This window comes from Rhinoderma darwinii, chromosome 2 (genome assembly GCF_050947455.1).
Source record: "Rhinoderma darwinii isolate aRhiDar2 chromosome 2, aRhiDar2.hap1, whole genome shotgun sequence".
Taxonomy (NCBI): Eukaryota; Metazoa; Chordata; class Amphibia; order Anura; family Rhinodermatidae; genus Rhinoderma; species Rhinoderma darwinii.
Window position 1 is genome coordinate 456,295,287 of NC_134688.1, and position 25,165 is coordinate 456,320,451.

Consider the following 25,165-nt stretch of genomic DNA (forward strand, 5'->3'; position numbering starts at 1 on the left):
TTGAAGCTCAACCCCATTTACTGAAATGGAGCTGAACTGCAATACCAGACACCACCTGTCAACAGGTGTTGTGCTGTGTCTGGAAAATAGCAGCCATGTTCTGCTCTACCCCCTCCTGGATATTAGTCTGTTGGCAGCTATCTAAGTGGAGCTTCCTTTGCGGTGTACACGAGAATACCCTTCTATATAAACCTTTAGGTTTCTGACTGATGTTCTTATCGTTGACTAGGAAACATCTTGACTGACGCATTAAGAAAAACCTAACAATGTGATTAAACAACTAGCATTCTTCCAGCGATTCAATTCTGCTTCCGTTTTGCAGGCTCTATAAGAGAGAAGTTTCGACAGCCGGGTCCTCGGCATTTAAAGAAGAAACTTGGCGCGGAATTGGAGACAGATGTGCCAGTGGTCTTAAATGTTGAAGAATCCAGAAACCTCATGAAATCCATACTGATACACTGGGAACCCACGTTCTTGAACTCTTCATCTGCGACCTCTGTAAAAGAAAAGGAAAAAAGTACAAATCAGGTCAAGGGGGGGATCGCCACCGAGGACAGTGCAGCCAACGATGAGGACACCACCATTGATGATCTGGTGTGTGCCACCGCCTGCCTAGTATCAAAGTGGGTAATGGTGGTGGAGGGTGAGCACGCAGCAAGCGTTCATGACCTATGTACTTCTCTGCACTGGCTAAAATCCTGCATCTTACCCCATACCCGTGTAGTGCAAGAACTTCTGAAAGACGGTGTGTTGAGGAGCACCTTGTATAAACTGTTCTACAGAGTCTGGGATAGTTGTGACTCCAACCCAGAATTTTGGGATTTGTCTAACCAAGTTATGATGAACCTGATCGAGCATCAGAATCTAAAGAAGAACATTTACCTAAATGCTGTGAAGGGCCTCTGTCTTCAGCCTGGTGATAATGCCAATGACCTGCAGAAAGGTGGGTACTTCATATAGTCGGCAGCTGGTATCAGTGGATGCCGTTCACATAAGGCTTTTTTTATATTCATGGTACCGAAGCTTATCCACAAATATCTATACCATAAACATTAGTGTGGCTTACTAATGGGTATAGACATGTCCCCAACAACGAATAGACAACACATGAACAGTGACTTTTCTCGTCACTCGCCAAATTTGAAAAGTGAGAAGAATTAGTTTAGGCCACGCTTATTAAAGTAAAATCAAGCCAAGATCTTAACAGACTTTATTTTCTCAACTCAAGGCTACATGCACACGACCGTTGTTTTCTTCAGTTTGCTATCCGGTTGTTTAAACGGATAGAACACTGACCCATTCATTTCTTTGGCCCCATGCACACTACCATGTTTTTCACGGATCCATGTGGGGCCGCTGGACCGGACTGCAAATCTCAGATCAGGTCCTATACCTGTTAGTATTTGAGGCCCGTTCTCGCCCATTCGTCTATGGCAACGTGAAAACCACGGACATACAGAACGGCCGCAAAATACAAATGGTCGTGTGTGTGTAGCCTTAGAGTTCAAAAAGATACGCCAGTCTTCGTTTATATGGGCCGGTATGTACCAGTAGTAATAAGGTCGTTTGTATTGGATGTATCTCTGTTTACCTGTATGTATCAAAATGCTGTAGAAAATGTGCACAATGAGTCTTTTATCAGATATCTTAATTGTATTGTGTATTCCAAGGGAGTAGGCAGCATATATAGCACTAAGGCCCCATGCACACGACTGTGTTCGGTCCGTGATATTTGGACCACACGTCGGCCGCATTTCCCAGACTGAACACAGTTGAGGGAGCCGGGCTCCGAGCATCATAGTTATGTATGACGCTAAGTGTCCCTGCCTCCCCGCGGGACTACTCTCCCGTACTGAAAAAATGTTTTCAGTACGGGACAGTAGTTCCACGGAGAGGCAGGGACACCTGGCGTCATACATAACTATGATGCTCGGAGCCCGGCTCCCTCAACTGTGTTCAGTCTGGGAAATGCGGCCGACGTGTGGTCCAAATATCACGGACCGAACACAGTCGTGTGCATGGGGCCTTAGCACCCGGGAAGTGGCACCCGGCATAACGCAAGGAGCCAGGAAATTGGCACTTTATAAGAACTATATAAAAGTTGCGGGGAAATTGCTGTTTACTATACCTTTTAGGAGGAATGGGCATGCACACTACTGCATATGTTACCTTGAGTATCAGAACTAGGGGAAAACAAAACATCCAATAATGAAACATTTGTGTTCTCCTGTTACAGCTGCCGGCAGTTTCATGGCGTCTCTTTACATTGGGGATATCTGGCTTGGCGCCGACTCACCTGTTATGTTTAGGAGTCATGTGAATCTTGTATGTGAAGCAGCGGACCTGGAAGTATCGTGTTCAAAAGAAAAGACGCCCTTAAGAATAAAGGGGACCGAGAAGCAGGCAGCCATTGTGTCTTTGTGTAGAAAACTCTCTACTTTGTTGCCCAGCAGTTAAAGTATCTCGTGGTAGACTGGATTTCTGCTGGATTCATGAACTATGAAGTTACTCGGTGCCGGATGTGTGTTGCTCTTCGAGCCGGAGAGTATGTTGCAGATATTCTGCACAGTGTCCGTATGATCTGGGTAAAGCCTCAGATATTTCATCCGTTTCAATTTGACATGATGTAAAGTGCCTTTTAACTTTTTACAAATCCCCACATGAATTAATCTATTAAAATCACCACTGCCCCTAAAGGGAACTGAACCATCAAACACGGATGTCCTCCTGCATGTAACTATTGTAAGAACTTATGATTGACACTTCCTCTGTATCGTTTATATAGAAAAATGATCATTTCATGAAATGATGTAAATCATCCCAGTAATGATCTGAACCTGGAATTAATTTATTCCGTGTATAAGGTTTATATGTCCGTTACATAAACGCTTCAGAAACCAGCTCTACCGTAGCCAGAACCAGTGGATCATGGTTTTATCGGTGCCATTTTCAGGTATTTTTTTAACTGTTTACTTGCCTACAAGTCTTGTAGATACTACTGTCTGACTGGGACTCCTGCAGTGGCAGCGGGATAGGTTTTTGGGCCACTGATTTCCTCAATAGAGCAATTGATGTAAGAAGAGACTTTTCCGGGCACAATTTTATCAGATGGAGCTACAGCTTACTTGACTGTTGCCAATTGATCAAACAGCTGGTTCTGCTCCAGAAATACATTTAACCAGGGACGTACACCGATATCACAGAGCCCCAGAGCAAAACTCACAATGGCCCAAATGAGAGATTTGCCAAAAGTAAGGTTTTATTTTTTTTTAAATATACTTTAGTGTCTAACATAATATATCTCTGCCTTTTTCACACAAAGAACTCTAAATCCCTTTCCTTTTTTCACACAGTCATAATTAAAGGCAATGTCTCATGTATTTCGTTTCAATAACACGTTTTAAAGCGTACCTATCATTCCAGGTGAATTCTCAAAATAAGCCGTCGGGTGTGTGTGCCTTGGTGTTCTGACCACCATGTCACCTGTATGATGGATTTCTTTTTTTTTAGCATTTTTCCCCTCTACAGGCTCCATCTCTATTTATCTGTTTTTCCTGAGCTCAGCCCCAGAAGGGACGGGCACTACCGGCTATGATGATCTCCCGCGCTCAGGAGCACTGCACCCTGTCACCAGACCACAATTCTGCGCCTGTTTAATGCCCTTGTGTTCTCCGAGCCTCAATACTGTCATCAATCATCTGCTCCTCCATAAGACTTGAGAACTGGCATTATAGCTTCAGTTTCCCTACCCCAAACCTTAGATTTTAGGACATTATAACAATGTCTTTACTCTTTGCATACACTGCCAATTTTGGCTTCAAAATACTGATGCAAAATACTAATTAAGGCCCCATGCACACGACTGTAGAGTTTGTCCATAATTGTTATCTGCAATTATGGACCAATTCACTTCTATTGACCAAGGACACTTTCTTGTATATTTGCGGGCAGGTGTCCGGGCCCTAGAAAGCCTCCGCAAAAGATGGGACACGTCCTCTCTTTTGCTTTTTACAGTCCGTACTCTCATACTTTGTATGGGAGCACGAGCCGAAAATGCGGTTGGCTGTCCGCGGCCGGCCGTGCCCGTAATCACATACCGTGATTACGGGCACGGCCGTGTGCATGAGGCTTAAATCTGCGTTCTGAATGAGGCCTTCGGCTGGGTTCACACGAGCATGTTACGTCTGTAATGGACGGAACATATTTCGGCCGCAAGTCCCGGACCGAACACAGTGCAGGGAGCCGGGCTCCTAGCATCATAGTTATGTACGACGCTAGGAGTCCCTGCCTCTTAGTGGAACTACTGTCCCGTACTGAAAACATGATTACAGTACGGGACAGCTGTCCTGCAGCGAGGCAGGGACTCCTAGCATCGTACATAACTATGATGCTAGGAGCCCGGCTCCCTGCAGTGTGGTCGGTCCGGGACTTGCGGCCGAAATACGTTCCGTTCATTACGGACGTAACATGCTCGTGTGAACCCAGCCTTATAAGTACTCAAAGATGATTTGTTCAGCATTCTCTGCGTGCGTGCTTGCGTGCCCAGGTAGCCTCCCCTTCTCCTCCTCCTCCTAACCTCAATCATGCCGTCTCTATTTCCGGTGTAATCTGATTGATCCCTCAGCGAGTAGCTCTGATGACTTTTCATGCCTTATTCTAGTCCTTTTTTTAGTGAGTGCAGAGATTCTGAGCAGTTTCACACAGTATAATAGCCAGTAAGTGGAGACAGGATATTTTTCTGTAACAAAATATATTACAAAGTTTATTATCTTTTGCATACTATTGATTTTTTGGGAATTTTTTTTTATCAATAGGTACGCATTGAATCTGTATAAGAAAAATGTGTTTGATATTTTTTAAATATAAAAATTTAGTTATCATTTTTATAAACGTTCCTAGGGGCTGTCATATTGGAGGGACACACACTTCCTTCCTGTATTGCCTGTGTAGATAGCACAGCAGGATGTGTGCACTTTATGGCAGCTGCAATGAATGGACGTTAGTAGTCAGAAAAGTGTCAATAGTGTAATACAGTCTCCAGGAAGAGATGGACTACAGCCCCTTCCCCTGAGACCAGCATATGTCATATGGTTAGTGTGAAACCTGAATATTTCAAGATTATTATTTTTTTAATGATTAGTTACATAATTTGATTATTTGTATGTCAGCCACCACTAGGGGGAGCTGACTGCAGATGGATTTATACAGCTACTATTGAATTCAATGGGATCTGCAAAATTCTGTATGCAGTAAGCACCCCCTAGTGCTGGCTCGAGGCAAATGCTATGATGATCTAGATGCGAGGTGTGCCACCATGGCAGTTGTGTAGTCTGCCTCTATGGCAGGTTCGCCACTACATATAATGCATTGAAAATTGAGTAGCCCGAAATGCATAACCAAAAGGGTAATCTCCTAATCAGTGCTTTTCTTCTAGTCCAGAGATATTCCAGATCAGGAAACTGTTCTATGTGACAAACTGATGTTGGACTGACAGAATTGCTGAATTAATGGATTCATATATTTTTTTTTTTTTTACATGTTTGCAACTACTTTAGTAAATAAAAATAAAATTACTTTTGTATTTTGACTGAAATAATATGTAAAATATTTTCTGTGTTGCAACACCGCCGGGTATTTTATGGTTTGCCAGTTGTATGCAGTGGACTCTCCTAACATATAGTATGAGTCAAGGGGTTGTGCAGGATTAGAAAAACATGGGGAAAGGGGCTGCAATACCAAACACAACCTCTGCACAGGTTAATTACATTACTAAAGTCTAAGAAGGTGAAATCACCACTAGGGTTGCGTAATAATATTAAGGCAAAGTTTCTGGCAAATAAAAAGCCCTTCAGACTTGGCCCTGCAGAGGACAGGACCAGAGGCCATTAGTAATGGATCTGTGCTAGTCTGACTCCCCGCACCCCTGCGATCAACTGAATGAGGGGGCTGTGGTTGCGACAGTGCTGAAGTTAATGGGACGGAGGTGCAGTACCAGGCACAGCCATAACCGTATGTACAGCTCTGTGTCTGGGTAAACACTAAAGGGGACGTGGTGTCACTTTCTACACCTTGATGGTCATGAGTGCTGGAAATGGAAACCCCCCCCCCCCCCCCCCCCACTGAACAAATATTGATGGCCTACGCTTGATAGGCCATCAATATTAGAAGCCTGTGAAACAACCTTAAAGAGGCTCTATCACCAGATTTTGCAACCCCTATCTCCTATTGCAGCAGATCGGCGCTGCAATGTAGATAACAGTAACGTTTTTATTTTAAAAAAACAAGCATTTTTGGCCAAGTTATGGCCATTTTTGTATTTATGCAAATGAGGCTTGCAAAAGTCCAAGTGGGCGTGTTTAAAAGTAAAAGTCCAAGTGGGCGTGTATTATGTGCGTACATCGGGGCGTTTTTACTAGCTGGGCGTTCTGACGAGAAGTATCATCCACTTCTGTTCGTTAACACCCAGCTTCTGGCAGTGCAGACACAGCGTGTTCTCGAGAGATCACGCTGTGACGTCACTTCCTGCCCCAGGTCCTGCATCGTGTCGGACAAGCGAGGACACATCGGCACCAGAGGCTACAGTTTATTCTGCAGCAGCATCGGCGTTTGCAGGTAAGTCGATGTAGCTACTTACCTGCAAACGCTGATGCTGCTGCAGAATCAACTGTAGCCTTTGGTGCCGATGTGGCCGACACGATGCAGGACCTAGGGCAGAAAGTGAGTGACGTCACAGCGTGATTTCTAGAGGACACGCTCTGTGTCTGCGCTGCCAGAAGCTGGGTGTTGTGAAGAGAAGTGGATGATACTTCTCGTCAGAACGCCCAGCTAGTAAAAGTAGTAAAAACGCCCCGATGTACGCACATAATACACGCCCAGTTGTACTTTTACATTTAAACACGCCCAGTTGGACTTTTGCAAGCCTCATTTGCATAAATACAAAAATGGTCATAACTTGGCCAAAAATGCTAATTTTTAAAAATAAAAACGTTACTGTAATCTACATTGCAGCGCCGATCTGCTGCAATAGCAGATAGGGGTTGCAAAATCTGGTGACAGCCTCTTTAAAGGGGTTTTCCAGGCATGGCCAACTGTGATGACCTATCCACAGGATAGGTCATCAGTATAAGATTGGTGGGGGTCCGACACCCAGACCCTGCTCTGTTCAGCGGCTCTGGGTGTCGGATGAAGGGTATGCAGTAGTTGGAGCTGGAAGCAGATGGCTCTGACCACTGCATATCGGCCGTGCAGCTTGGCCACTATTCTGTGACCAAAGCCATCTGCTTCTGGCATGGACTTCCGGTTCCCGGAGGCAGCTGGTGCAGCTAATCAGTGTGGGGTCTGGGTGTCGGACCCCCACCGATCATATACTGATGACCTATCCTGTGGATAGGTCATCAGTTGTCTGTGGCTGGGCAACCCCTTTAAAAGGTACTTCATTCTCCCCTGTGGTGGCGCTGCTCGGTTTCTCCACAGATTACAGCCGTCTGTTGGAGGTTCCCTTAGATAGGCTTATCATCGGGGATACTTCTAAGAAACAGGTTTTGCAAGTTTATTTCTATGGGGTGAAGGGGAAAAAAACATTATCAGACCCGTTTGACAGATTATCTTTAGTGGAAACAAAGGATCCTGGTTTTCCCCAACGTCAGCCTTTAGTGGACAGTCTGAAAGCCACTTATACACATTAGGTTGTTTGTCAATCCCGCCAATATCAGTGGGTTCAGACAACTTCTATCTTTTGTGTATGGCCAGTTTTACTTCCCTTGAGGCAATCATTTCCAAAACCTACGCATCTATTCCACCAGCATGTCCCAAGACACCCAGGAATCTGCGTAGTAAAAGCTCCCTAACCTGGAGAATGGCTAGAAATAAACAAAATGCGCTCATAATCGCCTTTCAATTCCTTTTGCTCCTGCGCTTTTCATTTACTTGGCGCTCCAAGGACTTGTCATAATTGATATGTGCCTGCGGCAGACCACCCGTATCCGCAGCAGGAATGTGCCGTCCATACTGACGTCACCCATGCAGTGCTTAATTGGTTGCCATGGTCACATGTCAAGTGTGAAACGTCATCAAGAAAACAAAGATCGTAGGGCACCGTGGAACCATCAGCGTGGTAGATGTGAAATGTAAAGATGACGATTTTTTTTATTTTTGGCTATATTCATCCTACATAGACTTTTTCCAAAAAGTCTGATAACCTTTGAAGGCTGCCCCGGGAGGCTTCCACCATCATCCGTTCCAGCAAAACAGACTCATTTGCGACAAAAAATGGGGGCATTTTCTGCTGCGACTGGCGAGACAGGTGATATATCCAGGTGTGAACAGAATAACATGACTGTACTACAACATTGTACTTTGTTTTTTTTTTAAATGCTACAATCTACGGATAAAAGGCCAGATATTAGTGATGTGAAGGTGGAGCAGACTAATCTCCGCTCCAGTAACCGCTATTATTACAGTTCACATTATGATTCGCTGGTCGACTCGACGACTGTGCCGCTGATGTCTGTTGTAAAATAATGCGAGGCACGATCTATAATGCACCATAATGAGCGCTAAATAAAGATCCTGATTGAAATGTGAACATCATGAGCAGCCTGACAAATGGGTCTAATGTCATATTGCCTTTTATCTTATCTCAATCTGTTGAGTGGAATAATATTGATCTGGAAAGCTACTGGAGAATAATTGGCATTCGAGCCATTTGTAAAGCTACTAGTTGAGGATTGGGTGCCAACCAAGTAACTCGGTCAATAAGAAATGTATAGAATGGTCTATACCATAGTCTATCTTAAAGGGAACCCATCACCAGTGTTCTGCCCCTTTGAGTGCTCCAACATCGATATGGGTGCTGTGAGATATTAAAGGGTAACTAAACTTTCAGAAAACTTCTGACATGTCAGAAGTTTTGATCGGTGAGGGTCCGAGCACTGAGACCTCCACCGATCGCTAAAACGAAGCGGCAGGAGTTTAGTTGCCCTTTAACATAGTTTGCCACAAATAGTAGAGGTTAAAAGAGTTATCCGGGAAGTGAAATATTTTTCTTAGTGGCTGCAAATGAAATGAACAAAAAATAGCAATTCTAACCTAGAAAGACCAGGTCTATCATAGGGAAAGCTACTGCTTGTTAGCAGGGGACCTCCCTCTACAGCGTCCATATGCCCTGATAAGTCACATGGACCGATGTTTTCTAGATGAGACCTCTCCTTTAACCCCTTGAGGACCAAGCTCATTTTGGCCTTCAGGACCAGACCCATTTTTTAAAATCTGACATGTCACTTTATGTGGTAATAACTTGGGAATGCTTTTACCTGTCAAAGCGATTCTGAAACTGTTTTCTCGTGACTTATTGTACTTTATGATAGTGGTAAAATTTGGTCAATAAATTTAATATTTATTAGTGAAAAACACCAACATTTTGTGAAAAATTGCAAAAATTTGCATTTTTCTAAATTTAAATGTAGCTGCATGTAAGACAGATAGTAATACCACAGAAAATTGTTGCTAATTAACATCCCCCACATGTCTACTTTAGATTGGCATAGTTTATTGAACATCCTTTTATTTTTCTAGGACGTTACGAGGCTTAGAACTTTAGCAGCAATTTCTCACATTTTCAAGAAAATGTCAAAAGGCTATTTTTACAGGGGCCAGTTCAGTTGTGAAGCGGCTTTTAGGGCCTTATTAGTAACCACCAATAAGTCACCCCATTTTAGAAACTTCACCCCTCAAAGTATTCAAAACAGCATTTAGAACGTTTATTAACCCTTTAGACGTTTCACAGGAATTAAAGCAAAGTAGAGGTGAAATTTTTTGCAGAAATTCATTTTACATCTATTTTTTTGTAACACAGAAAGTTTTACCAGAGAAACGCAACTCTATATTTATTCTCCAGATTCTGCAAATTTTAGAAATATCCCACATGTGGCCCTAGTGTGATAATGGACTGAAGCACCGGCCTCAGAAGCAAAGGAGGATCTTGGGGCGTCCTTTTTATTAGAAAATATTCCATGTCAGGTTTGAAGGGCTCTTGCGGCGCCAAAACAGTGGAAATCCCCCAAAGTTGACCTTATTTTGGAAACTACACCCCTTGAGGAAATTATCTAGGGGTATAGTGAGCATTTTGACCCCTCAGGTTTTTTGCAGAAATTATTGGAAATAGGCCGTGAAAATGAAAATCTACATTCTTTCAAAGACCATGTAGGTTTAGCTAATTTTTTCTGATTTCCACAAGGACTAAAGGGGAAAAAGCACCACAACATTTGTAAAGCAATTTCTACCGAGTAAAACAATACCCCACATGTGGTTATAAATGGCTGTTTGGACACGGCAGGGCTTAGAAGGGAAAGAGCGCCATTTGGCTTTTGGAGCTCAAATTTAGCAGGAATGGTTTGCGGACACTGGCTTAGCTATAGGGGTCGCAGCGGTCGCAATTGCGACCGGGCCCCGAAGCCAGGGGGGCCCACGGCCCCCCGCACCATATCAATAACAAGTTACTATAGTAACTCGGGCCGCGGGCCCCTGTTACTATAGTAACATACTTTACTTACCTTCCTGGTTCCGGATCGCAGCGGAGGTCCTGACGTCAAGCGCTGTGCGCAGCGCATGACGTCACCACGCTATGCGCCGCGCACAGCATCGAGACGACAGAACTCCCGCCGCGGCCGAAGAGGAAGGTAAGATTAGCCCTGACTGGCGGCGTCCGACTCCCGGGACCCGCCAATCAGCTGTTTTGAAGGGGCTGCAGCACTCGTACGAGAGCTGCTCCCCTTCATTCCTGTCACTTCATTCCGGTCACACTGTGAATCCGTGTCGGCGATTCACAGTGTGAGCGAGTAGTGAAATGAAGGGGAAGCCGCTCTCGTACGAGTGCTGCGGCCCCTTCAAAATAGCTGATTTGCGGGTCCCGGGAGACACATCAGCTATTTATGGCCTATCCTGTGGATAGGCCATCAATGTTTAGGGACTGTACAACCCCTAAGCCTACGATGTATCAGGCTTAGGGGGCCCATGAGACAGGATCACAGATTGTGTGATCCTGTCTGCTGGGCCCTGTATCTAAGCCAATCACATGGTAGGCTTAGATACATGGCCCATGCGTGATCCTGTCTGCTGGGCCCTGTATCTAAGCCAATCACATGGCTTGGATACATGGCCCATGTGTGATCCTGTCTGCTGGGCCCTGTATCTAAGCCAATCACATGGTAGGCTTAGATACATGGCCCATGCGTGATCCTGTCTGCTGGGCCCTGTATCTAAGCCAATCACATGGTAGGCTTAGATACATGGCCCATGCGTGATCCTGTCTGCTGGGCCCTGTATCTAAGCCAATCACATGGTAGGCTTAGATACATGGCCCATGCGTGATCCTGTCTGCTGGGCCCTGTATCTAAGCCAATCACATGGTAGGCTTAGATACATGGCCCATGCGTGATCCTGTCTGTGGGACCCTGTATCTAAGCCTACCACACTGTAGGCTTAGATACAGGGCCCCAGCACACAGTAATCTTATACTGTATAAGATTACTGTTTGCTGGACCCTGTATCTAAGCCTACGTTGTGGTAGGCTTAGATACAGGGTCCCACAGACAGTATCACACATGGGCCCTGTATCTAAGCCTAACACACGTGTTACTAATAATTTTTTGTGTGTTTTCTTACAGGTTCGGTCGTTGGACTACGGCGGATTCCAGGACTACTTCGATGACAGCTTTTTTTTTATAATCAATAAAATGGTTAATGAGGGTTGTGTGGGGTTTTTTTTTATTTCAATAAAATATTTTTTTCTATGTCTTTGAGGTTTTTTTTTTAAACTATATTACTACCGCCTTAGTAATGGCCGCCGGCTGATTGACAGCATCCATTGCTAAGGCGGGGCTTAGTGTTAGCCGATGCAGAGGCGAACACTAACCCCCTTTATTACCCCGGTACCCACCACCACCAGGGGTGCTGGGAAGAGCCGGGTACCATCCAGTACCTGACCATCTGTAGTGATGGTCGGCCACTGGGGTGGCCGCAGGCTGGTATTATCAGGAGGGGAAAGGCCAAAAACAGTGACCCTTCCTACCCTGGTGATGCTAGGCTGCTGCTGCTTTATTGTATCTGGCTGGTTATGAAAAATGGGGGGAACCCCACGTCATTTAAAAAAATAATTGGAAAGAACGATGTGGGGTCCCCCCCAATTTTCATAACCAGCCAGATACAACACTGCAGCAGCAGGCAGCATTACAAGGGTGGCAAGGGCCACTGTTTTTGGCCTTCCCCAGCCTAATGCTACCAGCCTGCGGCCGCCCCGCTGCCTGCCCGTCACTACATATGGTCGGGTACTGGTTCATACCCGGCTCTTCCCAGCACCCCTGGTGGCGGTGGGTACCGGGGTAATAATGGAGGTTAGTGGTAGCCTCTGCACCGGCTAACATTAAGCCTCGCCTTAGTAATGGAGGTTGTCAATCAGCCAGCGGCCATTACTAAGGCGGTGATAATAAAGTTTAAAAAGATACATAGAAGCACATAGAAAAAATATTTTATTGAAATAAAAAAACACAACCCTCATTAACCATTTTATTGAGAATAAAAAAAACGCCGTCATTGAAGTCCTCGAATCCGAAGTCCAACAACCGAACCTGTAAAAAAACACAAACACACAAAAATAATCAGTAACACATAGAGAAGCAAAATTATTATTCTTACCTGTCCTGGGTCCAGCGCTGGAGCCGCAATGTCAGCGAGCTGGGCCCTGTATCTAATCCAATCATGTGTGATACTGTCTGCTGAGCTGTGTATCTAATCCAATCATGTGTGATACTGTCTGCTGGGCCCTGTATCTAATCCTATCATGTGTGGTACTGTCTGCTGGGCCACTATCTAATCCTATCATGTGTGATACTGCCTTCTGAGCCGCTGTATCTAATCCTATCATGTGTGATACTGTCTGCTGAGCCACTGTATCTAATCCTATCATGTGTGATACTGTCTGCTGGGCCACTGTATCTAATCCTATCATGTGTGATACTGTCTGCTGAGCCACTGTATCTAATCCTATCATGTGTGATACTGCCTTCTGAGCCACTGTATCTAATTCTATCATGTGTGATACTGTCTGCTGAGCCACTGTATCTAATCCTATCCATAGTTTATAGGGTCGTAGTGCTATAGATATGCTATGCTGTCTCCTATACACCCATTTTTTTTGGGCGGACACATATGTATTGGGGCTATTTCCCCTGACATTTTAAGCCCTGAGGGTATGTTCACACTGCAGCGTCCGTTACGGCTGAAATTACGGTGCTGTTTTCAGGAGAAAACAGCTCCGTCATTTCAGCCGTCATGGCATGTTGCCGGCGTCCTTCGCTGCGTCCATTACGGACGTAATTGGAGCTGTTTTTCTATGGAGTCCATGGAAAACGGCTCCATTTACGTCTGAAGAAGTGACAGGCACTTCTTTGACGCGGGCGTCTTTTTTACGCGCCGCCTTTTGACAGCGGCGCGTAAAAAAAAATGACCGTGTGCACAGAACATTGTAAGACCCATTCAAATGAATGGGCAGATGTTTGCCAACGCTTTTGAGCCGCATTTTCGGACGTAATTCAAAGCTAAAACGCCCGAATTACGTCCGTAAATAGGGTGTGTGAACCCAGCCTTATTGACGCCCCGGCTGCTAGTACTGCATTGTTGGGTCACTTAGGAGACCCAGCGATGCAGCTGAAAGCTGCGGACCGTCGGCCATGAGAAGTTTGCGTGGGGGGGGCCCAGTAAGAAGTTTTGCATCGGGGCCCATGAGCCCTTAGCTACGCCCCTGTTTGCGGAGGTCATGTCGCATTTGAAAAGCCCCTAAGGGACCAAAACAGTGAAAACGCCAAAAAAGTTACTCCATTTAGGAAACTACACCCCTTGAAGAATCCATCTAGGGGTGTAGTGAGCATTTTGACCCTACAGGTGTTTCATAGATTTTATTAGAAGTGGGCAGTGAAAATAAAAAAAATCCTTTTTCTTCAATAAGACGTAGTTTTAGCTCAAAATTTTTCATTTTCTCAACAAATAAAGGAAAGAAAGAACCCCCAATACTTGTAAAGCAATTTCTCCCGAGTACTGTAATCCCCCATATATGGTCATAAACAGCTGTTTGGGGACACGGCGGGGCTCAGAAGGGAAGGAGCGCCATTTGCTTTTGGAGTACAGATTTTGCGGCATTTGGTTTCTATGTCGCATTTGCAAAGTCCCTGTGGGACCAAAACAGTGGATCCCCCCCAGAAGTGACCCCATTTTGGAAACAACACCCCTCAAGGTTTTCACCTAGGGGTGTAGTGAGCATGTTAAACCCGCAAGTGTTTGGCAGAAATTAGTGTGCAATCGATGTTGCAGAGTGAAAATGGGATTTTTTTCCATAGATATGCCAATATGTGGTGCCCAGCTTGTGCCACCATAATAAGACAGCTCTCTAATTATTATGCTGTGTTTCCCGGGTTTTAGAAACGCCCTACATGGGGCACTAATCTTTTGTCTAGACATTCGACCAGGCTCAGGAGTGAAAGAGCAGCATGTAAAATTGAGGCCTAATTTGGCGACTTAAACAGTATTGGTTCACAATTGGAGAGGCTCTGATGTGAAATAATAAAATAAACCACTGACAAGTGACCCCATCTTGGAAACTGCACCCCACAAGGCATTTATTAAGGGGTGTAGTGAGCATTTTCACCCCACAGGTCTTTTCCATAAATGATTGCGCTGCGGAAGGTGCAAAGTAAAAATTAAACCTTTTCCCTAGATATGCCAATTCAGTGGCAAATATGTCGTGCCCAGCTTGTGCCACTGGGGACGCACACACCAAAAATTGTCCAAAGGGTTCTCCCGGGTATGCCATATATGTGGAAGTAAACTGCTGTTTGGGCACGCTGTAAGGCTCAGAAGGGAGGGAGCGCCATTTGGCTTTTAAAGCGTGGATTTGCTTGGTAATAGTTTTCTTTGTGTATTACTGGTGTTTCCGTTTATAATGTAGGATATATGTGAGCTGGGCAGAGTATATAAGGGGCATAGTCAGGTGGTATAATAATACGGTAAAAAAAATAATCCATAGATGTGTGTTACACTGTGACACAATCCTTTCTGCACAGGCCGGTGTCGCACTGATAAATGTCCTTCCTTATCCCCCTTTTGGTCCAGACTCCGCACCTTTGCAGTTTGGGGAATTTTGCTGGGAAGTGACACCCTCGCTTCCAGCAGATATGTTTTCGCCCTCCCCTTCCTGGTTCCCTAATTTTAGGTCCTTGATAAATCGCCTCTTGAAACAGAAGAAGTGTTCTTCTTGGGCTTCACAACTGGATATTTTTCTTTCCTGACTTATTGGAGCCTTAACTCATTTTATTTTTTCATAGACGTAGCGGTATGAGGCCTGTTTTTTTCTGCGGGACGAGCTGCAGTTATTATTGGTACCATTTTGGGGTACATGCAACTTTTTGATCACTTTTTATCCCTTTTTTGGGAGGCAAGGGGATTAAACAACAGCAATCCTGGCATAGTTTTTTTTAGTTTTTTTATACAGTGTTCACCATGCGTTATAAATTACATGTTACCTTTATTCTGCGGGTCAGTCCGATTCCGGTGATACCTAATTTATAGAACTTTTTTATGTTTTACAACTCTTTGCACAATAAAATTACTTTTGTAAAGAGAATATATTTTTTCTGTTACCAAGTTGTGAGAGCCATAAGTTTTTAATTTTTTCGTTGATGGAGCTGTATGAGGGCTTGTTTTTTGTGAGACGAGTTATAGTTTTTATAGGTACCATTTTTGGATACATGCGACTTTTTGATCACTTTTTATTTCAATTTTTGGAAGACCGTGACCAAAAAAACAGCAATTATGTCAGTATTTTTTAGTTGTTTTCTTTTACGGCGTTCATTGAACGGTATAAATAACATAATATTTTTATATTTGAGGTCGTTACGGTCGCAGCGATACCAAATATGTATGGTTTATTATTTTTTTCAATAATAAATGACTTGATAAGGGAAAAAAAAGGGCGATTTGTGTTTTATTTTATTACTAGAAACTTTTATTGCATTTTTTACAACTTTTATTTTTACACTTTTCTTTAGTCCCACTAGGGGACTTGAAGATCCAACTGTTTGATTGATGTTCTAATACATTGCACTACCTAGGTAGTGCAATGTATTGGAACTGTCAGTTGTTCACTGACAGCAAGCCGATCAGGCTCCGCTTCCGGGCAGGGCCTAATCGGCTTCCGTAATGGCAGACAGGAGGCCATTGTTAGGCCTTCTGTTGTCATAGTAGCAGTCGCCAGCCTTGCAATCGCATGGCAGTCTGCCGATTTGCTACAAACCGCTAAGATGCAGCAATCACAATGGATCACTGCATCGAAGGCGTTAATGGCAGGAATCGGAGCTAGCTCTGGTTCCTGCCGATACATCAGTGTAACATACAGCGGACACCCACTGCTAATGACGCCAGCTCAGCTTCTGAGCCGGAAGCTGAGCCGGCGCCATCTTGCCGATGGTACCGGAAGCCTTTTAGGCCCCGCCGCCAAGCGGGGCATAGGAGGCTTCTGTTGCTGGTAGACCGGGAGGTAAGTATTGGGCCTCCGATTGCCTTTGCAGCCACCGGCAACCCAGCGATCACGTTGCTGTGGTGCCGGTGGCTAAAAATTCCTCACATGCTGTGATCTCTATTGAACGCAGCATCTGAGGGGCTGGATCGGATGCTAGCTCCGGTCCTGGGCGATACCTCAGGGTGCCAGCTGTAACATACAGCTGGCACCCGATGGTGATGGTGCGGACTCAGCTCCTGAGCTAGCTCCATCTCCTTCACGTACAGTTACGTGGAAATGCGTTAAGACACCAGTTTCCATCATGTAAATGCACGTGATTGGGCACGAAGGGGTTAAAAGAGATTTCATCATTTAAAATGCTCTTTAAACCAGATAAAACAAAAAATGATAATAAAACAAATATAAATGTAATCAATCATCGTGAAGCATCTGTTTTCCATCTTATGTCTGTACAATCAACCCACTTACTTGGCTTTGGGGGAGTCTGTCCTGGACATGTACAGTAAAATGAGGAACAGAAACACTGAAAAGGCAACAAGGCCAATCCACACCGCAATAACAATCGAATCTGCAGATACAATAAAGCACATGACTGAATTAGTGACATAATGTCGGCTGACTGGAATCAATTATAAGACAACTTCTATTTTAAATCATTCCAGAACGTTCACTCCGCGGATAACATCTAGTCTTCAATGTGATTTACAAATGTATGAATGGGAAGTGTTGTGCAAGAATCTGGTAACTAGTGGACATCATTGATCGGCGCTCGTTTGCTCCTGTCACACGGAGCTTTGGTGACGAGCGGTCGTTACTCCGATCTCTCGTCCTCATCCATCATTATCATGTCGGCAGCGCGCTGTTTACACAGGGAGATGTTCTGCCGACAACGATAATATTTAACTTTTTAAAAATGATACGACCATCAGATGATCGAGCGTTTGCTCGTTCATCTGCGGATCTCTGCCCTATTCACACAGGGAAATTATCGGCAACGCGCCTTCTGTGAATGCTTGTCTGCCCGATAATCGTCCAGTGTAAAACCCCCTTAAGAGGAGGAATTTGTATTGCTAGTTTTCAATTTCAATATCTGTGGGCTGTCATGTGGGTGTTTCACCTTCAGAAAGAATTCCTAATGAATACTGCTCTTGTGACCAGGCAGCACATTAAAGGCTATGTACACCTTTGAAAACGTTTATATATATAATAAAAATGTCTATCGGTGTGTTTGATGCAACTTTCCAAATACTTTTTATTAAAAATAATTTTAACTTTTTGAGATACAGCTGCTTTATATCCAGTATCTAGAGCAGCTCTAACTTGCGCTGAGACCTGAATCCGTCGGGTCAGCGGGACTGACGGGTTCAGTGACAGCGGGTCCTGCGGTTTCTGACATGCAGGATCGAGCTGTTACCCATCACATGTAAGATCTGAACTTAGATGTGATCAATAACTGCTCGATCCTGCATGTCAGAAACCGCAGGACCCGCTGTCACTGAACCCGTCAGTTTTTAGGAATAGCAAATACAGTTTACTGTAGCTCGCACTTTGCAATGTACTCTATGTAACGGTTCAGTCCATGAGAACAGAGGGGAACACGGCTAAAGTAGCTGCCGGAGTTCACCCATGGACGAGGAGTGCAGATATAGAACCTGTTATACACATTATTTGTCCTTGGATGCAGTGAATGTGAGAAAAAGATCTCCTGCAACTACATTCCCCAAGAGCTGCGCTCACTGAAGGGATCTGCAGAGGCTCTGTCACCAGATTTTGCAACCCCTATCTGCTATTGCAGCAGATCGGCGCTGCAATGTAGATTACAGTAACGATTTTATTTTTAAAAAACGAGCATTTTTGGCCAAGTTATGACCATTTTTGTATTTATGCAAATGAGGCTTGCAAAAGTACAAGTGGGCGTGTTTAAAGTAAAAGTCCAAGTGGGCGTGTATTATGTGCGTACATCGGGGCGTTTTTACTACTTTTACTAGCTGGGCGTGCTGACGAGAAGTATCATCCACTTCAATTCAGAACGCCCAGCTTCTGGCAGTGCAGATCTGTGACGTCACTCACTTCCTGCCCCAGGTCCTGCATCGTGTCGGACGAGCGAGGACACATCGGCACCAGAGGCTACAGTTGATTCTGCATCAGCATTAGCGTTTGCAGGTAAGTAGCTACATCGACTTACCTGCAAAAGCCGATGCTGCTGCAGAATCAAATGTAGCCTCTGGTGCCGATGTGTCCTCGCTCGTCCGACACGATGCAGGACCTGGGGCAGGAAGTGAGTGACGTCACAGCGTGATCTCTCGAGAACACGCTGTGTCTGCACTGCCAGAAGCTGGGCGTTCTGAAGAGAAGTGGATGATACTTCTCGTCAGAACGCCCAGCTAGTAAAAGTAGTAAACACGCCCCGATGTACGCACATAATACACACCCACTTGTACTTTTACTTTTCAACACGCCCACTTGTACTTTTGCAAGCCTCATTTGCATAAATACAAAAATGGTCATAACTTGGCCAAAAATGCTCGTTTTTTAAAAATAAAAACGTTACTGTAATCTACATTGCAGCGCCGATCTGCTGCAATAGCAGATAGGGGTGGCAAAATCAGAGCCTCTTTAAAGGGGCTGTACATGATTAGAAAAGAGGGTCCTCTCTTTTTCCATAAACAGCCAGTCTTGTCCATGAACTGTCTGGTATTGCAGCTCAACTTACTCAGTAACTACTATAGACTTAAAGAGGGAGAACCAGGTACCTTCACAGCCACCTCTCTATTCATCCCCTGCCAGGATGTGACTGTTGCCTTGGTCCAAGGGGTGGATATTGCATTAGTGTCCCAGATGGGGCAAACCCATTTAACTCTCTGTATGGGCCTGTTCACATCTCGCTTCCATCGGAGGTATATGTCTGGAGGAGTTCCCATGTATACCTTCAGTTGAAGGTAGCATCGTATGCCGCTGTATAGGTATGTATTGGTATACGTTGCCCCAGCTCCCCGGGCACAGCACTAGTTTGCCCTGGATACAGTAGATCCAATGGCTCTACTATTATCCCTATTTCTCCTTTGCACCTTAATACTCCATTGCTCTGCACATATAGTTTAGATTGACTTTAGGTATAGTGACCCTTTAAGATATTGCAGTAGGTGTACCTGCAGTTTTAAGTAGAACCGTAATTTCTGCCAAATAACAAACTGGACTCTGCTACATATGTGTGTAGAATGATATCTCATACTCACATTTGTTGACCTTTAGTTCACTTTCATCAAATGAAACAGGATCCAAGTAATCGTAGTAAAACTCATATAATGTGCTATTAGCCGGCTCATCTGTCCGACCATCCATCACTGCATTGTATCTATAGAGCACAAGTTCTCGACGTGGCGGGTGAGGCTGGATCTATAACGTCCTTATAAAACGGGGTATTTTATAACTTCCACCAATGCCGCTCTTGGCCAGTTATTTATTTTCGCCTGCTCCCTGCCCCCTCACTTTCTGATAAAAATCTTAGACAAACACACAGGGAATGGGTCAATGCTATATAAGAAATCAGAAAGTACACAGTGAACTCTATGAAGTATCTGAATGGGAATATGCTAATGTACAAATGTTTCCGTCTTGTAGATGTGGGCAGCGGATATTTGAATACAGAATGTGACAGATCGTCTGTGGTTTTAAAAGGATCATTTATGCAGAAGAGACGGGAATGCTCAATGAGAACAATATGGATATAATATCTGACTTAATGAGAATCTGTTCTCCGGAGCGCTGATCTCCGGCACGACATATACCCTCCTGTAAATGGGCCGCGCCGCCTACGAGTGGCAGTAGCTGACAGCTGGGGCAGGATTAGGGTGGGTTAAATCAGTCGGGCCACAGGTTGGTGTTCTAAGGGTTAAGGAAAGAAGGTGGGGTTAACAGGTCAGGTGCTTCAAGGGGGTTATAAAAGCTCACACGCCTAAGGCCCCATGCACGCGACCAGATTTTCATCTATCCCGAAATAATGTCCGTAAATACGGTCCGTATTCCATCTGTATATACGGATCCGTAAAAAAGAGGGGGGATGCAAATAATGTCATCAGCATGTTGCATAGCATAGCAACGCTTCTGTAAATACGGACGGTATATGGATGCACATCAGTAGCGTCCGTATTTACAGAAGCTCCCATAGACTTCTATGGGAGAGTCCTTGCCGTAATTACTGACAAGAATAGGACAGGTTCTATAATTTTTTCAGCACGGACGCCCATCAGTAAAAATACTGAAAGGTGTCCGTGGCCGATAGAAATGAATGGGTCCGTAATTACTGATGAAAAATGTGTGTGCATGGCGCCCTCTCTTTATGAAACGTTTCTTTTGTGTTTGCGTTATGTTATTGGATATTTTGAAGTCACAGCTGACTGTTCTTTATTAAAATTGTTGGTTATGGGCCGACGGGCGTCTCACGCTGCTGGGAGACCGGTTTGAGCGTTACGACTCCGCTGGTAAGTTTTCATGGTTAAGAATTAAAATAAAATAAATAAAAGCTGCGGCCGAACCCCATTCACAAAAAAGAAGGTATGTGTCGTGGTTATTTATTAGTGTTTAAGAGATGTGGCGTAGTTAGGCCGGGTTCCCATGGGACGATTACGCTGTGTAAAAACCACTCAGCGTATTTAACCTGGAACCCGCAATATATTCCGTCTGAAAACCGCACCATTAGGATGTGATTTCCTCTGGGGAAGCAGCAGTAAAAACAGCTCATACTTACGTAGGTCGTTGATATGGCGTTGCGTCCCTCCATCGGAGTCCGGTCCGGCTTCCTTGGATGACACTGCAACCCATGTGACCGGTGCACCCTGTGATTGGCTGCATCGGTGGTCACATGGGATGTAATATCATCCCAGGAGGCCGTACTACAGGAAGAAGGAGGGTGTTCTGGGTAAGTATGATTTTATTTACATTTTTTTTCCATAGTTGCAATTTTTGCAGCGTAATCGCTGCGAATATGCCGCGAAAGGTCGCAACACTGCGCTTTCTGTTGCGGATTTTGCATCCCCATTGAATTCAATGGGCAAAACCCGCAAGGGAAAATCAACAAAAACGCAGCAAAAATCGATATTATGTGGAACTAAATTCCGCACCGCAGGTCAATTTATTAACGTTTACGCTGCGTTTTTTTTCCGCAGCGTGGGCATGAGATTTTCTGAATCTCATCCACTTTGCTGCTACTGTAAATGCTACGCAATTTCCACACAGAATTCCGTTGCGGAAATTCCGCACCATTTATGCTTTCACCAGTTTAATATTTCACTATCTCCTACCTAATCTAATAGGCGCTTTGATGTAAATAAATACTATTTGTTGTTTTTTTTAAAACGTTTATTTTAACTTATCACCATTTTAAGATTTATGCAAAAAAACGCCCATTTGGGCATTAAGAACAAATTTGAATAAATCTTAAAATGTTCATAACTTGGTCAAAAATAAAGTTTAAAAAAAAACAAACAACAATCATTATCTACATCAAAGTGCCTATTAGATTAGGTAGGAGATAGGGCACTTATAAACTGGTGACAGAGACTCGGTACGGACGGGTAAGAAAATTGATTGCTGTTCCCTACAGTCAAGATTTGTAAATTTATCCAATAGTTGCCCCAACCCCCAAATTGCACTAGCCGTGCGCTCACTTGGGCCAATTACAAACTAGACTTTGATATTGAGACAGGATTTGGGACCCCCAGGAAGCTTGAAGCAGACCGCTACCAACGTTTGGGTTTGTTTTGTTCAATTCACCCAGCCTAAGATAAAAGTGAATAAAAAAAAATAACACTGAAGTAATGTATTACTTTACTCTCACAATTGGCAAATACGAAGGACTCGCACTGCGCCTGGAGACGGGCAGAGGATCTCTATGGGCAACCAAGTAACATGGTTTGTAAGGATAAAAAAAAGACAAAAGTCCATTGAGTTCAACCTATTATTCTGCAGTGTTGATCTGTAGCGTGCGAGTGGCAGACGCGAGAATGGAGGGGAAAGGCATAGGCCCACAAAATGGCTGCCGGCTGGGCTCCCCGTGTTGATCACGATGGCTAACAGGCCTTCCCATTCTCTCAGGGGCTTGTTTACAGCTAGTGATGAAGGCGTTGCACAAATGATGATGCGTGCGTGCGTGCGTGCGTGCGTAAGTATGTAATTGCTTTGCTTTGTTATGTGTTACTAATTTTTTTGTGTGTGTTTTTTTTTTTTACAGGTTTGGATGTTGGACTACTTCGGATTCGAGGACTACTTCGATTACAGCTTTTTTTTATTCTCAATAAAATGGTTAAGGAGGGATGTGTGTTTTTTTTTTTATTTCAATAAAATATTTTTTCTATGTCCTTGTATTTTTTTAAACTTCATTACTACCACCTTAGTAATGGCCGCTGGCTGATTGACAACATCCATTACTAAGGTGGGGCTTAGTGTTAGCCAGTGCAGAGGTAGTGATGGTCGGGTACTGGGGCGGCCGCAGGCTGGTATTATTAGGCTTGGAAAGGCAAGAAACAGTGACCCTCCCCACCCTGGTAATGCTGCCTGCTGCTGTGTTGTATCTGGCTGGTTCTGAAAAATGGGGGGTAGTTTTTGCATTTAAAAAAAAAATAAATGACTTGGGCCCCCCCCCCCCCCCCATTTTTCACAACCAGCCAGACACAACACAGCAGCAGCAGCAGCAGCAGCAGCTTATAATTACCAGGGTGGTAATGTCACTGTTTCTGGCCTTTCCCAGCCTAATAATACCAGACTGCGGCCGCCCCAGTGCCCGACCACCACTACAGATGGTCGTCTACTGGATTGTACCCGACTCTTCCCGGCACCACTGGTGGTGATAATGGGGGGTAATAATGGGGGGTTAGTGTTAGCCTCTGCACCTGCTAACACTAGGCCCTGCCTCAGTAATGGAAGCTGTCAATCAGCCAGTGGCCATTACTGAAGCGGTGATAATAAAAGTTTAAAAGAAAATATAAGGACAGAGAAAAAATATTTTATTGAAATAAAAAACCCCACACAACCCTCGTTAACGATTTTATTAAAAATAAAAAAAGCCATCATCGAAGTAGTCCTCGAATCCGATGTAGTTCAACGACCAAACCTGTAAAAAACACAAAAAAAACTGAGTAACACATGTGGTAGGCTTAGATACAGGGCCAATGTGTGATACTGTCTGTTAGACCATGTATCTAAGCCTACCACATAGCAGGCTTAGATACAGGGCCCATTAGACAGTATCATACATGGACATACATACATACATAAATACATGCATGCATGCCCCCATATAGAAGTTAGTCCCTTGTTGTTCTCCCATGTAAAAGTCAAGTGAGCCCCCAATTTCTGCACTGCCCCAGTTTCTGCCCCCATGTGAAAGTTTTAGATCACAGGTTTGTGTCCCCGGCCAGTTTGGTGCCTTTTGCTCCAATAAAAATAATTAAAACAAACTCACCTAACACGGTCCCGACTCCCGTCACTGTCTTCTCACTGGCACTTGACTCGGCGCTGCTCGCATCCACAATAATGTAGCGATGCGGCGCAGTCGCACAGATGCCGTAATCGCGTCATCGTAACATGAATACGTCATCTGCGCCGCAACGCTAGGTTGTTATGGATGTGAGAGACGGGGCCTCTGCTCTGCTCCTCTGCCGCCACGCACCATGGATGGCTACAGTTCGTTTAAGCTGGTGGGTGGCGTAAAGCTTAGTGGGCCCCTACAAGAACAGTGGGCCCGGCACTTGCCCGGGTTCGCCGGGTGCTGACGCCGGCCCTGCCCTTGGTGTAAGGTGCAATTAAGGACAGGAGGCTGTGGTGGGAGTTGAACAGGCGAGCTCGCGGCACACACTTTACTTAAATTTCCAAAATGGTGGTTACAATCTTCCACATGAAATAGAGGCACAAATTCTTGTAATAAACTCATGACTCAAATCAGTCGAGTCGCTTCTCCCCTTATGTAAATCTACCCTTCCCAAAGCAGACACTGAAACAGAGTTGGATTTTAATGGCCACAGCAGCCGTTTATTATTTAAATAACAATGAATTTTTGAATACCATAACTTTTGAATCCCCAAAAAGGAATTCATCATAACATTAAATAACCCACTGCGACCCTATCAGGGTCATAACATTATTAAACAACCAGAATGACAGGGGCAAGTCCTTGAAGCCACCGATACTTAATTTTGGCCATCTGCCCACCAATACCTTACCCCCAGCCGTAACCCGGCCCGGGGGCACCAATTACCTTTTGCAGATGACCACCATATATATAACCCAGCTTTCAAAAGGGGTAACACCCTAAGAAACCGACTAATTGGGGGTGCATCCCGTGATGCATTCCCCCCCCACCACTTTTTACGACCTACTTCAAGGACTCCCCCCCGCCAAAGCGAAACAGGCCTTGACCACCTCACGCCTGCGAGCTCCTCCACACTCCTACCGCTCGCTCAATTCCATCAGTCAACGCCAGACTCCACATATCCGTCCTCTCTCCAATACCTGCCTGTCCCAGCCTCCAGATCCCAGTGGCACACCGCAACCCCACCATTACGCGCCACAAAGCTCGATATAGCCCTGTTAGCCTTAATGCGGGCC

General features: G+C 44.6%; 1 protein-coding gene and 1 long non-coding RNA gene across 3 annotated transcripts in view; one reads left to right on the forward strand and one right to left on the reverse strand.

Moving 5' to 3' along the window:
* URB1 (URB1 ribosome biogenesis factor) overlaps positions 1-4,182 on the forward strand; it is a 93,481-nt gene extending 89,299 nt beyond the window's left edge. The window contains exons 38-39 of the mRNA XM_075854536.1: positions 323-943; positions 2,237-4,182. Coding sequence (XP_075710651.1) covers positions 323-943; positions 2,237-2,457 — 842 coding nt within the window. The 3' untranslated portion in view covers positions 2,458-4,182. The remainder of the gene's footprint in view (positions 1-322; positions 944-2,236) is intronic.
* The window catches only part of LOC142743611 (uncharacterized), a 224,616-nt gene that overhangs the window by 37,303 nt on the left and 162,148 nt on the right, over positions 1-25,165 (reverse strand). The window lies entirely within an intron of this gene.